The following is a 15292-nucleotide window of genomic DNA, read 5'->3' as shown; positions in this document are numbered from 1 at the left end:
TAGTCACATCTAAGCCGTGCCAATAGAGGTGATGGTCACATCCAGGCCCTGTGCACAAAAGTAGATACCAATGGTAGGCGAGGTCTCTAGGAGCACATTGCTCATCTTTTTCTGTCACCCCCTTAGACTTTGGATAGAGTCGTTGCTGGACTGCACCTCCAACAGTCTTTACTATGGGGAGTGATGAGAAGGAATCAGGGAACGAAGAACACCCATTTTAATAATAAAGGGGACCCTTAGCTTTTATATTATATATAGTATCTCTTCTGTAGATAAGTGATAGATAACATTAGTAGGAAAACCCTTTTAGGAGAGGTGACCATTCTAGTTGCCCTAGGTGTATAGAGATTGAGTAGTCACCCTGTCTAACCTGTTGCTAGGCATCTTGAGGTTACTTGACTGCTGCCTAGGAAACTTGCATTAATCATACATGAGGTCAGTGATTTCTGACCTTTGTCCCTTCCTGATCAACCACCTACCACAAACCTCATCACTACTGGAAGGGCGTGGACACATACAGTGTATTGGCTGCAGATTTTCTGCATCAAATTTCCGTGCAAAATATCTTGAGCAATGAAGTGAAGGAAATTCTAAAAATCTCCGCCAAATACTGCCATAAAAAGTTTTTAGCAGTGTATAATATAATATAATTTAGTGCAAAATTTTCTAAATAAATACTGCAGATTTTGCACTGCAGAACGGCAGTAGCATGCCTGCCACCTGTCCTTACCCACAATTAACATGCGGCAGACCTGTTGTATAAATTTCTTTGACTGAAAATCAATTCTGTTGATTGGAATGGGATTACTTAGATAGAGAGTCCATGGATTTCTGCAAGCCATAGGAAAGTCGTGGACATATTTGGAATGTTTGTGCCATGTGTGATTATTAGGGATGAGCGAACCTGGAGCATGGAGTCCATCCGAACCCGAACGTTCGGCATTTGATTAGCAGTGGCTGCTGAAGTTGGATAAAGCCCTAAGGCTATGTGGAAATCATGGATATAGTCATTGGCTGTATCCATGTTTTCCAGACAACCTTAGAGCTTTATCCAAGTTCAGCAGCCCCAGCTAATCAAATACCGAACCTTCGGGTTCGGATCGACTCGATCCCAAACCCGGTTCGCTCATCTCTAGTGATTATACCTTATGGGGGCATTCACGTCAGACAAGTCCAGAAAATTACCCGCATACCTGCACATAAAATCTGCACCAAATTGTCCAGATCTGCAGCCAAATCCGCTCCTGTACATTTTCTATATACTTGTTACCGTAACCAGAGACATGCGCTGTAGAAAGCGTTTCATAATAACCTTCAATCGATGTCTCCAGTTTTTGCTGGTTTCCATTCCAATAAGGTAAAATATTTCTTCCTACAATTCTTTTTGTTTTTGTTTCCTCCTTTTTTTAAAACCATTAACCGCGTGGACTTTGCCCCATATGTGTGTTTACTCTTGTAAAGTAACTGGAGTTTCTTACCGGCCCTTTGACACTATTGTCATATTTTGATAAATGACGGTATTTTGTAACCCAGAAAAGTTGGAATTTGGTGAATGTTCTCGGCAGAGCTGCCAGCCGTCTGTAGGTTAGATGTTACCAGAGGGGTTTAGTATGTTCTGCATGGATAATCTGCAGCATATACAGTAGCTGCACAGTGGATTTAATTTTAAAAAAATTGCATCCAGAAAAATAAAAAATCTTTGCAAAATGCATGTGTCCGCCTGTGCAGGATTTCAGCATGAGCTGGCTGTCAGTCAATTTGGAGGAGATGGCGGCAGGTGGAGACACAAGAGGGGCCAGAAAATGTGTGCGGCAAATGTATGTATTGTTTGTCTTACAGGCAAGTTTCATTTTACATTTAGTGCAAATGTTCACAAGCATATGGACACAGAGCTCCCATTGAAATTAGTGAGATCATTTCTAAGTGGATTTTATCTTGGCGTGGTAACCAGGTCAGAATCTGAAATCTACCTTAAAATACTGAGTCAGCAGAAGGCCTTAGGGTATGTTCACACTGAGTAAAAGCTGCGGAATCCCGCCTGCCGCGGTGTTTGTATGGGAAGGTTTGCAAGCCGCCGCTCTCCGCGCAAAGAATTGACATGTTAATTCTTTGAGCGGAGTGAGACGATAGCAGAAACGCGTGAGCTCTCCCATAGGGACACTGAGGCAGGCGGAATTCCACTGCTTTTACTCGGTGTGAACATACCCTGAAGAAGGCCTAAGAGCCCTATTACATGGAACGATATCCGATCGATTATTGTTCCATGTAATAAACACGCAATCATTGGCTGATCGTTGATATAGGTTTGGATCTATAATTGTCGGGCACCGACCGTGCATCGCTACGTGTAATAGCAATGCGCGGCTGACGATTTGCAAAGTGCATACATTACCTATCCATAATCCAGGGCTCCTCCTGTGCTCTGCTTCTCCCCAAGTCCCACACGCTGCAGCTTTATAGCAGCCTGTCTGAGCTGACAGACCGCTCAGCCAATCACTGACCGGGACCGCCGTGGCCAGTGATTGGCTGAGCGGCCTGTCAGCTCAGACAGGCCGCTCTAAAGCTGCAGCGCACTGGACCCGGGGTGAAGCTGAGCACAGTGGGAGCCCTGGACCATAGATAGGTAATGTATGCAGTTTAAGCAAGGGCTGCAAGGACATCGGTAACATGTCCCTGCAGCCCTTGGTAAATGATTATTGGGCCGTGTAATAGGCACAGTAAACGAGCTCCGATCTAGCAGATTGGCCCTCGTTTATAGTTATTATCGGGCCCCCATCGGCCCGTGTAATACCACCCTAAGGGTATGTTCACAATTGCGGATTTGCTGCCAATGTGTTGCAGATTTTTTTTCAAAGGGGCCAGACAGCTTCCATGACTGATGGACAGTTAAGTTACCTCTCATGTAAAGCCCCCGATATTAATTCCCCCCCCCCCCCATTTATTTTTTTTCCAGCTGACACATTCTGTGGGAAACAGAATTACGTATGTCTAGTAAAAGGAAAAAAAAGATAATAAAGTGTTTCTTTTTTGTTTATGCATAATTTTTTTTTTTACACAACTGTGCAAGAGGAATGTGTCCACTCGCTGGGGTATTGGAGGCAGGTCGTACAGTTGTGTTCTTCAGTTCATGTGTAATAAATGAGAATATAAAAGAAGGCGCCAACTGGTCATCTCCATTTCTCCGTCCTCGCGAGTTACAGCGTCATCTCCTGATGCTTTGTTACACGTCCATGGTAATATATATCATGTGGCAGAGAGAGTCACAAGTGCTTCTCTCCAGTTTGATACTCTGCGCACAAGTTTCTTGAATAGCTTCAGGTCACGACTCCTTTTAACCCCTTCCTGCCTCTCATTAATCCGTCAATGCCCTGTGATTAATTTGGGACACAGTCGACGCATCGTGCATTGAGAGTAAAGGCATGTAAAACCACAAGATGGCCGAAGTGGAACAATCTGTCGTCTCACTAGCAACCAATGCTGCTGGAAGACACGGCGCTTCCTTCTCTGTGAGTCGTAAACAGTGGATGTTGCCAGGTTTTAGGTGTCAGTAAAGGTTTCATGTTGTAATGAACACAGAACAGAAGCGATTGTTGAGTGCTGATTCCTAGGAGTGCGGCCTGGAAGAAGAGCAGATTAGCAGTCTGGGAGTATTTGTGGTTTCCTCGTGAAATGGCAAACTACTCTAGTTCTTAAAGGGGAATGACTTTATTATGCTTAGCCATCATGTTTTTTTTTTTTAACATTATCTCTTTTTGCTGTACCTGGATAAAGTGCTTTTCCTAAAAAGGGTCCACAGTGATGAATTATTCATAAAGTGTCTTACTACTTTGATCTCTGGTTGTAATCTATAGGGAAACTCAGCAACAGGTCTCCCCATTTCCCAGCAGTGCCTCCCCAGGTAATATGAATAAATATTACAGCGTCCAATAAAATAACTAGCTTGGCTGTGTAATACGAAGACATGCCGCTCCTCCAGATTGACAGACTCTCTCTATATATTCTGGCTAAAGGCCGATTATCAGCAATAAGCGTGGCTGATAAATGGGCCATGTAAAGGTGTCAGCAATCGGCCGGGGAATGGGAAAACGGCTGATTTTTTAAGAAGCCCTTAGGGTCCTTTTACATTGCCTGATATGGGGTCGTGCAAGGACACAAGCTCGTGTGCAATGCCTTTAGAAGGCACAATTTATTATGTGGCCGGGCCACACTAACGATTGCTGTATTGTTTGTGCGGCCATTTAAATGTGTCGCTTTCGACAGCCCATATCCTGCTTACACAGTGAGTTGTGCAGCTGATAGCAATAGATTTTACCGCCTGCACAAAAGATGCGGTCAGCCAATGAGCAGACCGGGTCTTTAGCTGATATATTTGAATGTGTAGAGATTTTTACACAGGCCGGTTATTGGCAGAAGGAGTGCTGCTGTGTAATAGGAAATCTTTGTTTACCATCCTGAGATGTGTGGCCAATAGCAGTGAATTTAAATGACCGCACAAAGGATACAATGTTTGTGCGGCCTGAACATTCGAATTAGTTGTGCCATGTAAATGGGTTTGTCCGACAACTTTTGATATTTTGCTGTTATGTATATTAAAAAAATCTAATAAAATAAATAAGAGCCTATGCTCATCTCTCCGCATTCCTGTGGTGTCACCAGTGTCTCACTGACTGAGATGGGACAGCACCACGGCCTTGTTAATCTGTCCCCATGATTCGCCATAACCAGACTGGATAACCTCTTTAAAGCGGTTTTAAAGCTGTAGGGGAAAATAAAATGAAACATTTTGAAGGGGTCCATTAAAGAGGTTGTCCAGCGAAAATCTTTTTTTTTCTTTCAAATCAACTGGTTTCAAAAAGTTTTATAGATTTGTAATTTAATTCTATTTAAAAATCTCAAGTTTTCACATACTCAGCAGCTGTTGTATGTCCTGCGGGAAATTGTGTTTCCTTTCCAGTCTGGCACAGTGCTCTCTGCTGCCACCTCTGTCCCAGACAGGAACTGTCCAGAGCAGGAGAGGTTTTCTATGTGAATTTTCTGCTGCTCTGGACAGTTCCTGACATGGACAGAGGTGGCAGCAGAGAGCACTGTGTCAGACTGGAAAGATAACCCATGGTGTCTGTGTCCCCAATAAAGACTACGAGAAAATGATTTTACGGTGAGTAAAAAATCCCCTTTTCCTGCAGGACATACAGTAGCTGATAAGTATGGGAAGACTTGAGATTTAAAAAAAAAAAGTAAATTACAAATCTATATGTGCATCCTGCTGCGAGTTTGTCTGCCCATAGAGTTTACTGGGCAGGGATCCGCAACGGATCCGGTACATGTGAACGTAACCTTAAAGGGGAGGTCTAGCGAAAATTTTTATTAAATTATTGTATTGCCCCCCAAAAGTTATACAAATCTCCACTATACACTTATTACGGGAAATGCTTATAAAGTGCTTTTTTTCCTGCACTTACTACTGCATCAAGGCTTCACTTCCTTGATAAAATGGTGATGTCACTTCCTGGATAACATAGTGATGACACGACCCGACTCCCAGAGCTGTGCGGGCTGTGGCTGCTGGAGAGGATGATGGCAGGGGGACACTGAGGGACACAGGGCACTGGAGGGACACTGAGCATCCCTCTGCCATCAAGTGCAGGGAAAAAAGCACTTTATAAGCATTTCCCATAATAAGTGTATATTGGTGATTTGTATAACTTTTAGGGGGGGCAATACAATACTTTAATAAAAAAAAAATTCATCAGACTTTAAAGGGTGCTGTCTATGCCAGGTATCCACAGGTGAAATCCTGGCATGCAGGAAGCTATGAGAAGCAGAGGGAAGAAAAAAAAAATATTTATATATTATTTTATAAGAGTTCTGCTTCTTTTGTACATGATGTGACACTGTCTTCTTTTTTTAGAATGATGTGTACCTTGCTCACGTTGTTTATTCTGTCCTACCTGTGTATGCTCAACAGGCCTCAACAAACAATGAGAGCTCCAACCACAGCTTCGGGAGCCTGGGTTCTTTAAGCGACAAAGAGTCAGAGGTATGTTTACAGTGTGCGGGGGATACTGTGTTCCCTGATGTGTGTGTATGTATAATACTTAGCATTTGTTCATCTTCCTATTCCTGGAATGAGAAGAATGTTAGTAAGTGCTCACAACACAATCTTGTCATTTCTAATTTTTATTCCGAGTATTTATAGATTCTAATCACATTTCAGCGCAGTCTGTGATGGCTGCCATTCATGCATCAGATTACAGGAGGAGGGGGCGTATTAAAGAGCCAGGACTTTCTAATCATAGGAAACCTATTTAAGAAGACACATGCCATTCATTATTGTGCACGTCGATGTGTTCATAGTATGTAAGGGTGGAGAAAAAAACTTGATCAGAACAAACCAGGGGTTCTATAGTCTATAGACTGAAAAGAAGGTGATGATACATATCTGTAATTGTGAATATGTATTATTGGGTGCCGTACTATGGCTCTATATGGGTTTATATAGACCAGTACTTGTGTGTATGAGCCCCGGTACTGATGATGGTTATACTTATTATTCTCTAGAATGTATCTCCTATCAGGATATATAATAAATATATGATCTGTAGGGTCCTGGCAGTCAGACAATCAGCTATCCAATAATGGTTGTCCCCAAGTGCCCCATGTTAGGCCATATGGTGAGCACCAGTCGTGTCATTGGTTTATCTAAGGCGAGGGTTGTCACCATCTTTTTCTGCTTTAGAAATATCATCTAGCACATATTACGTTTTCAGTTTATTGAATTAATTGTGAAAGCTTCTTTCTTTTTCGATCATATGTTTCAGACTCCAGAGAAGAAACAACCAGACTCTTCAAGGGGGAGGAAGCGGAAAGCTGAGAATCAGAATGAATGCAGTCAAGGTAGTGTCAATATTGAATCTGGGTATTAACAGAGATTTCCTGATATCATACAGTGTATTCCATTATATGACACATCCTTATGTGGTGTGTTTGTTGTGAATCTTACCTTTTAAAGGGGTATTCCTATCTCCTCATTGTATAGCTAGTTATACTTGTAGGTTTTGCCAGGTTAAACATTTTTGTAAACACAATCATTTAGCAGACATGCCTCCCTCTCCTGATATGTTGCTCCTTTCCTCCCATTCTTGACAGCAGTGCTAAGACAGATGTATACTGTGTAAAGATATAATGTAGATATATAGAGATATAGGGGGACAACATGCGTCCCTGGCATATGCCACAAAAAGGGGAGAAGGTTCGCTCCCTTTTCTTGGCAGCCGTATCCTCTGCTTGCCTGTGGGGGGTAGTGCATGTGACTGGGAGAGCGGGACTGAGACGTCACATCCCATGTCCCCACTCAGACCTAGAAGCAACCGGGACTAGAGCTGGCGGATACCGGCACCAGTGCTGGAGCGGGAGAGGTAAAAGCGTGTTACTACCTTCCTCCTCCTCAGCACTCTGCCAAAAATCACCCCAGCCCAGAGTTCTCCTTTAAGACTGGCTATATACACCAGCTAAACCACTGCTTTTAGAGAACAGTGGGTTGGTGGCCTGCTGTATACAGTAAATAAAAAAAAAAAAAGTGTACCAGCTTTTGGCTAATGACAAAAGAAAGTTTTTTGTTTTCTTTTAGCATATTTCTGGTCTATGGTTCCATATGTATATGTTAAGCAAATGCACTGTGAACTTTCCCAGTATATGTGCAAAACATACCCTGCAAATCCTGTGTTTCTCAATGCCATCAGGTACTCCATGCAGTTTTTTTTTTAACTTTCTAAGGCTGTGTTCATATCTTGCCTTTATGCACATAGGCAGCTTGCACAACATGGCTGCTAACATATAACACAGCATACTCTTGACAGGGCAATAGAGTACATTGGCTCCTTACAGACAGTGTATGTTATTTTTGCAAGACTTCAAAGGGTGGTCTGTTATCCTATTGAGTCCTGCAGAATTGACGCATACACTCAGAAAATGGAGTGAACATAGTCACTACCTGTGGAAAGTGATTTAAGAGATTGGCCATATTAACCCTTTGAGGACCAGGCCCAAAATGACCCAGTGGACCGCGCAAATTTTGATCTTAGTGTTTTCGTTTTCCCCTCCTCCCCTTCTAAGAGCTCTAGCACTCTCAGTTTTCTATCTACAAGCCATGTAAGTGCTTGTTTTTTACAGGAATAGTTGTACTTTGTAATGGCGTCATTCATTTTACCATAACATGTATGATGGAATCCCAAATATATTATTTATGAAGATATAAATAGGTGAAATCGTAAATAAGAATGCAATATGGTAACGTTTGGGGGGTTCCTGTGTCTACGTAATGCACTATATGGTAACAGCGACATGACACTATTATTCTATAGGTCAGTCCGAACACAACCATATGCAGGTTACACAGATTCTCTAATGTTATATATGTATTTTTTAATGAAATCCTTTTTTTTGGCAATTAAATATTAATAAAATGGGCCTATTGTGACGCTTATAAGGGTTTTATTTTTTCACCTACGGGGCTGTATGGGGCGTCATTTTTTCCGCCATGATCTCTAGTTTTTATTAATACCATATTTGTGAAGATCGGACGTTTTGATCACTTTTTATTGATTTTTTTAATATATAATGTAACATAAAATCAGTAATCTGCGCACTTTTTCCCCTCTTTTCGTGTACGCCGCTAACCGATCACAATGACGCTTGTTATATTTTAATAGATCGGACAATTACGCACGCTACGGTATATTATATGTTTATCTATTTATTTATTTTTATATGTTTTATTTATATAATGGGAAAGGGGGGTGATTTAGACTTTTATTGGGGGAGGGGCTTTGGGGTAGTGTAATAGTGATTTGAACTTTTTTTTTTTACACTTTTGAAGTCCCTTTGGGGGACTTCTACATTCACTACTTTGATTTTTACACTGATCATTGCTATGCCATAGGCATAGCATTGATCAGTGTTATCGGCGATCTGCTCATTGAGCCTGCCTGTGCAGGCTCAGTGTAGCAGATCGCCGATCGGACCGCACGGAGGCAGGTGAGAGACCTCCGGCAGTCCGTTTCAACGATCGGGATCCCCGCAGTCACACTGCGGGGGTCCCGATCGGTAAGTGACAGGGGACTCCCCCTGTCACTTACACTTAAACGCCGGGGTCGCGGCGTTTAAGGGGTTAATGACACGCGGCAACGCGATCGCTGCAGCGTGTCATTACCGGTGAGGTCCCGGCTGCTCACTGCAGCCGGCCCCCACCTGCTGTGAAGCGCGCTCCGCTCCGGAGCACGCTTCATAGCGGGAGAAACACCCAGGACGTAAGGTTACGTCATGGGTCGTCTGGGGACAGACTTCCATGACGTAACCCTACGTCCAGGGTCGTCTAAGGGTTAAGGGGAGTTTTTTTTTTTTACGTCTTTATGGAGAAATAGGAATCTGAAGGAATTTTAGATAGGGGGCTCACTAAAGTGATTCTCCAGGATAAAATGTGATGGGCAACGATAAAGATGTCTGCTTACAAGAAGGAAAGCCCCAACATGGATTTGAGGGAAGAGGAGATTGTTGCGAGGAGGAGAGGAGGACCTTAAAGAAAACGAATTTCTGACTCATCAGCTGCTGGGCAGAACATCGTGGAGGACCAAGAGAAGATAAAATAAGGAACAAAGCACTGAAGAGGCCAAGTACCATCTTGCCATTGACCGTCAATGATGAAGCTGTCCAGTATGAAGACAACTGAGATGTCTAGAGATTCGGAGGACAGCAGTGTTTTGCCAACCTGCTGTTGAAGCAGGGTCTCAACAAACCACCTTAGAGAGACTGACATTCCATCACATGTTCTGGCAGGGAAGTTTTTGAAAGGTTGTCCTGGCTGAGGAAGCTTCTTCCCATCATAAGTATGCTGTCAAGATCATCAGCAACGGAGCACCGAGTTCCACAGTTGGCATCTGGAAGCCCCTTCCTTGTCTATGTTGACTTCGCATTCCAGACCAAGATGCATGTACTACTTGAACTGGAATATGTGGGCTGTGGGGTCTTCTGTCAATTCCTACAGGAAGAGGGTCTGCTGAGCATCACCAGTGTAAGATTCTACGCAGAGGAGCACGTGTGCGGCATCCAGTTTCTCGATTCTAGAGGCGTCATCCACAGAGATCTAAAGCCTGAAAACATCGTGACGGATTTCAGTCTCGCCCTTAAGAACATGCTTGGAGACTGCACAGCCACCAGATATGATGGAACACTGCAGTATATGGCTCCTGAGATGCTGGATGGAGAGGCGTATGGCGTTTGAGTGGACTGGTATTCCCTTGGTGTCATCATAAATGAAATGGTTACCATCCAGTGCAACTATCATCCCATACTATTTTCTCCAACAACCTCTGCGATGAAGACATCCCACCAAGCGCTTAGGAGTCAGTGGTAACATCCAATTTCGTTACCTTTTCCAGGAAATGGAATGGATCTCCGTTAAAACCCTACAGATGTCCTCACCATGCATTTCTGCACCATTCACATCTTCTCACCATCCAGGACAATTGCATCTGAGCAGTATGGAGGAAGACAAGCCCCTGATCTGCTCCAAGCTATAATGCCAGGAACATGGATGGGATAGGGAGCGAGGAGGTTGGTGTTGCAGCTTGCTGCAGATCAGAAGCTTGAGAAAACCTCTATCGCACTTTGCACTATGTTACGGAAGCACAGACACAAATGAAAGGTTCCAGTTTTTTAAGCTGTCAAAAAACCTGCATGAGAGCGCATTGAAAATCTGCAATTCAGCTTGGCCTTATGATATACATTTTTCCATATATCCATCTTATAGACTGTCTCTCAAGTACATTCAGTTACTGCGCTGCAGATTTCACTAGGTGAGTAGGCTAGAAATAGGATGAAGATTGAGCTGGAGTGGTGTGGAGTCTGCTCATTGGTTGCTAGACAGGTCAGGTTCCCCCGTTGTCTCCCTGCGTTCTGTGATCACTCCAGCTGCTTGATGTAAGTGATTCCATTAATCACCATTATTCAATTACCTGATAATTTATGTAGAATGTCTCTTAACCAGAGGTAATCTCCTACATTATGTGTGGTTTATGCTATGCAGCTGAATCAAGGTGCCCACCTATGGAGAAGGTAATTCTCCGCCTCCAGAGGGGACATTAAATGCTTTTACTTCACGTTCAGATTGATACATTAATTTGACGAGTTAATGCGGAGATGAAGAATAGAATATAGGTTCTGAGCGTCTCTGGTTTGGACGCCATTTAACTGCATTAAAAATAGATGTGGATCCAATTTATTTTACAAACGCTCTTCAGGATCCGCGCTCATTATGTAATTCAGCCGCCGGCAGCACTTCTGCTCCTGTCTGATCACGGTGACACCATGTCGGTCATATTCTGTCTAATCATCCTCCAGCTGCCGGCAGCTTTGTCTCACATCCATTGACCAGTGCTGAGAATCTTTTCTATTAGAACTTAGCAGCAGGTCTTATACCCACGTGTACAGCAAGTGATGCAGGTATGGAAAGAAAGGCAGTATGTCATATCAGTATATAAAGGGTTTGCCTTACATTATTTGAAGTATTTCCCTATACTTGTTAGGGGCGCTAGTGGTTGGACTTCCCGTGATCTCTTATGGTGTGTTCACATGTACAGATTTTTGGTTGTAATTGGTGAAAACAAACCCAGGAATAAATCTGAAAGGAGAAGAAATCTCAGTCTTTCTTTAATGACCTGTTCTCTATTTAGAGTCTGTTTTTGGCTTTGGCTTCATGAATTACTTTGGAAAATCTGAATGTGTGAACACACCCTTAATTATGCCCTAACCTGTGGATAGGGCATAACTGGTCCAGATGGGAATACCCCTTTAAGACAACTGACAGGTGAAGTCAATACTAACATGAGCGTGAGAATGGAACTTTGCTCTGGCCAATGTTCTCCTGGTAAACCTTTGGTCCTGGCATTGATATGGTTGATGCTATAACAAGTACCACTTCGCTAAACATTGTACAGACTAATTACACCCTTTCAGTGTATCTATATTCCTGGATGGCAGTGACCTCTATCCGCAGGATAATTCTCCCTGGCCATACTGCGGACATGGCTCAGTGTAATCGAGCATCTGTGGGATTTTCTAGGGAAAAAAATTGGACCCACGGGGGCTGCTAGTCACATAAAGTGTATATCCAAAGTTTCACTTCTGCCCGTTCTGCATGGCATGAGAGACACTGTCTGGTGGCAAACGTAACCATATGACACCCAACGGGTTCCATGCTTGTATCATATTAACTTGACATGGGCTTGTTTCTGTCTCTGATATAATTCTTTACTTTTTTTTTTCTACTTAAAAAAAACAAAGTGTGTAGCAGGGTCATAGATGAAAATATTCAGTGTACCATATTAACTGGAAAGGTCAAGTACAGTAGTTACCAAGTATAATATTAAGTAACATTACTAAGTAGCCTTGTGCAGCCAAATAGCTGGTTGCAATGAAGGACAAAGAGACACTTCAATGTAACAAATGTAAAGAAAAGTCAAGGTGAAACGCCATTATTCAGAGAATAGTAAATGCTGCCTGTGACACACATTTTATTTATTGTTTTTATTTTTTGCTTTCTCTTCCATAGGAAAGAACAGCGGGAACCGAGGTCACAAGATTAGCGACTATTTTGATGTAAGACTTATTGGAATGTATTATGGAGTCCTCTGCTCCATATACATTACTTTCTGATTTGTCATTGTTAGTCGCCTATATCCCTGACGTTTTTTCTGTGTCTTTCAGTATCAAGCTGGGAATGGTTCCAGTCCTGTAAGAGGCCTACCTCCATCAATACGGTCTCCACAGAATTCCCATTCACATTCCACACCTTCATCCTCTGTGAGTCTGGGCACCATATGTAGTCATAGGGATTTGTGGGTGTGTGGGTGTTTTGTTTTTTTCAAAAAAAATTTCTGCATGGCTCCTAAGGTCAAACCTATGTCAGCGTGGCTTTCAATCACAGAGTGGCTTTCATTTTACCAGAGCAGCTTAGAAAATTAAACTGGGCTCTGATAGGTTGCTATGGGCAACCAGGCAGGGTTTAATAATTGAGGCCTACCTTAATGAGACACATGTATCCATTGCACTTATTAAAACTTTTAGAACAAGGATTTCAAACTCGCCTCCCTCCAGCTGCTGCAAAACTACAATTCCCATCATGCCTGGACAGCCAGAGCTAAAGCTTTGGCTGTTCAGGCATGATGGAAATTGTAGTTTTGCAGCAGCTGGAGGTAGACAGTTTTGACACCCCACTTCTAGAAGTTTTAATAAGACAGCACAATGGATACATGTGTCTCATTGAGGTAGGCCTCAATTATTAAAACCTGCCTGGTTGCCCATAGCAACCTATCAGAGCCCAGTTTAATTTCTAAGCTGCTCTGGTAAAATGAAAGCCACTCTGTGATTGGTCGCTAATGGCAACAGAGACTTTCTCTTTTACACTTGTTAATTTGCTCTATTGTTCACACGCAGCAGCATTGGAATTCGTTACTAAACTATGCTAGAGAGTCAGATATTTCCATTGGCGCCCTTAGGGCGTGTTCACACGAAGAGAGCCGTGGTGCAGTGCTGGACACAAAGAAGGTTTTCACCCAAGCTGCATTCAGCATGGCGAGATTTGTTTTCCTAAAGCTCCCATTGACTTCATTGGGAACTTTAGAGTAGACCTACACAGAAATAAGTGACGACATTTCTTATTATTTCACATGATTCACCATCTCCCATCAAAGTCAATGAGAGGCTTTGTTTGTTGGCCGCTTTGTTTCAGAAACTGCACCTCTCCTGACCTGAGGACAGGAATGATGCTGTTTTTGCAAGAAAGTTGAAAGTTGAAAGAAAGATTTTTTTTTTTTTTGTGATCTTATAAGCCCTTTAAGTGCATAATCACAAACAGCTAATTTCTTACAGAACTTTGGGTAACTGTCCAGTTCATCTGAATAGGGATGATAGTAACCCATGTGTAGATAAAATCCCATTCAGTTTCAAACCTTCTGCATAGGAGTGCAGCGACATAGTGGTGATACTGCATGAACTACTCCACCATTGCTTGTATGTGATCTGTACGATTATTTCCTTACACTGCTGCCAAATAAATCCTACACACGTTTACTTAACTTTCATTTTGTTGAAGGTTCGACAGAACAGTCCTTCACCTACTGCATTAGCGTTTGGGGACCATCTTATGACACCTACAAAGCAGTTATCTTACAAACTAATTCAAGTGAGTATTCTTTTTCAGTTTAAATATGTTCTTTGTTATTTATTACATTGTAACAGTATAACCTCTTTATGGCATTTACGCCAGATGTGCACGGTGGGGGTATAGCATAGACCCTGGAGTTGAAGCTGACCATGTGCAGAAGGTGCCGGCTTTGTTCTTGCCGTTTTTTTTCCAATACGTTATCATGGCACACTGAATATTGGATACAACCTGTCATTTAAAAATAAATCAGACCTCCACTGATCACTTTTATATGAGCTAGGTCAATGCAAAAATTAAAGTTACATCTTAAAATTAAAGGGGCGGCTGCTGACATACTCATAGCAGGATGTGCATCCCGCTTCAAGTTTGTCTGCCCATAAGTGTATCTCGCTGCGGATCCATTAGTTTTTCTTTTTTTTTTTTTTAAGCCGAAACTCGATAAAACTGAGGAATGTACCTGTCACTTGCAAAGTCGAAAAAAAACACACAACCTTTTGACCTTTATATGTTTTATTGGTCAGGGTCTGAGTGTTCAGACCTCCACTGATCACTAGAACCAGCGGCAAGGAGCAAATGGCGTAAGTGCTTATCTCCCCGCCTCACTTAAAGTGATGGGCCCATAGACTTATGGCTAGACTTATCTGCTAGATCAGCGCTCGCTTACTGAGCCTGTTACACAGCTTGTGCAACGAGGGCTGTATATCTATTGCTAGTGATGGAGAGGTATGTATACACTTTTTTTTTTTTTTAAACACAGTCATCAGTCGTCTGCCATGCATCGACCAATAACTTTTAGTCAGGTCCAAAAGACACGATCAGCCGATGATTGTTGTCTTTATTACGCAGAGCTATAATCTGCCAAATCGGCCTGATTCAGCAGATTATTACTCCGTGTAATAGGGCCCTTAGGGCCCTATTCCACGGGATGATTATTGTTCTCATAATCGTTAACGATAAATGATCCAAACGACCGCTATTGCGAAAAACCTGAAAGACCTGAGAGCGCGCGGGACCCAGGGAGGAAGACAGAGCGGAGGAGAAGACCTGACAGGTAATGTATGCTGAAAGGGCTGC

General features: G+C 42.7%; 1 protein-coding gene across 3 annotated transcripts in view; it reads left to right on the top strand.

Annotated features, from left to right (window-relative positions):
• Window positions 1-15292, top strand: part of TLK1 (tousled like kinase 1) — a 198855-nt gene that overhangs the window by 150813 nt on the left and 32750 nt on the right. For all 3 annotated transcript variants that reach the window (XM_069982897.1, XM_069982895.1, XM_069982896.1), the window contains 5 exons: window positions 5966-6037; window positions 6819-6894; window positions 12605-12651; window positions 12760-12855; window positions 14147-14236. In XM_069982897.1, coding sequence (XP_069838998.1) covers window positions 5966-6037; window positions 6819-6894; window positions 12605-12651; window positions 12760-12855; window positions 14147-14236 — 381 coding nt within the window. The remainder of the gene's footprint in view (window positions 1-5965; window positions 6038-6818; window positions 6895-12604; window positions 12652-12759; window positions 12856-14146; window positions 14237-15292) is intronic.

The sequence above is a fragment of the Dendropsophus ebraccatus genome, chromosome 9 (assembly GCF_027789765.1).
Source record: "Dendropsophus ebraccatus isolate aDenEbr1 chromosome 9, aDenEbr1.pat, whole genome shotgun sequence".
Classification (NCBI taxonomy): domain Eukaryota; kingdom Metazoa; phylum Chordata; class Amphibia; order Anura; family Hylidae; genus Dendropsophus; species Dendropsophus ebraccatus.
This window is presented reverse-complemented; position numbering and strand designations above follow the sequence as displayed.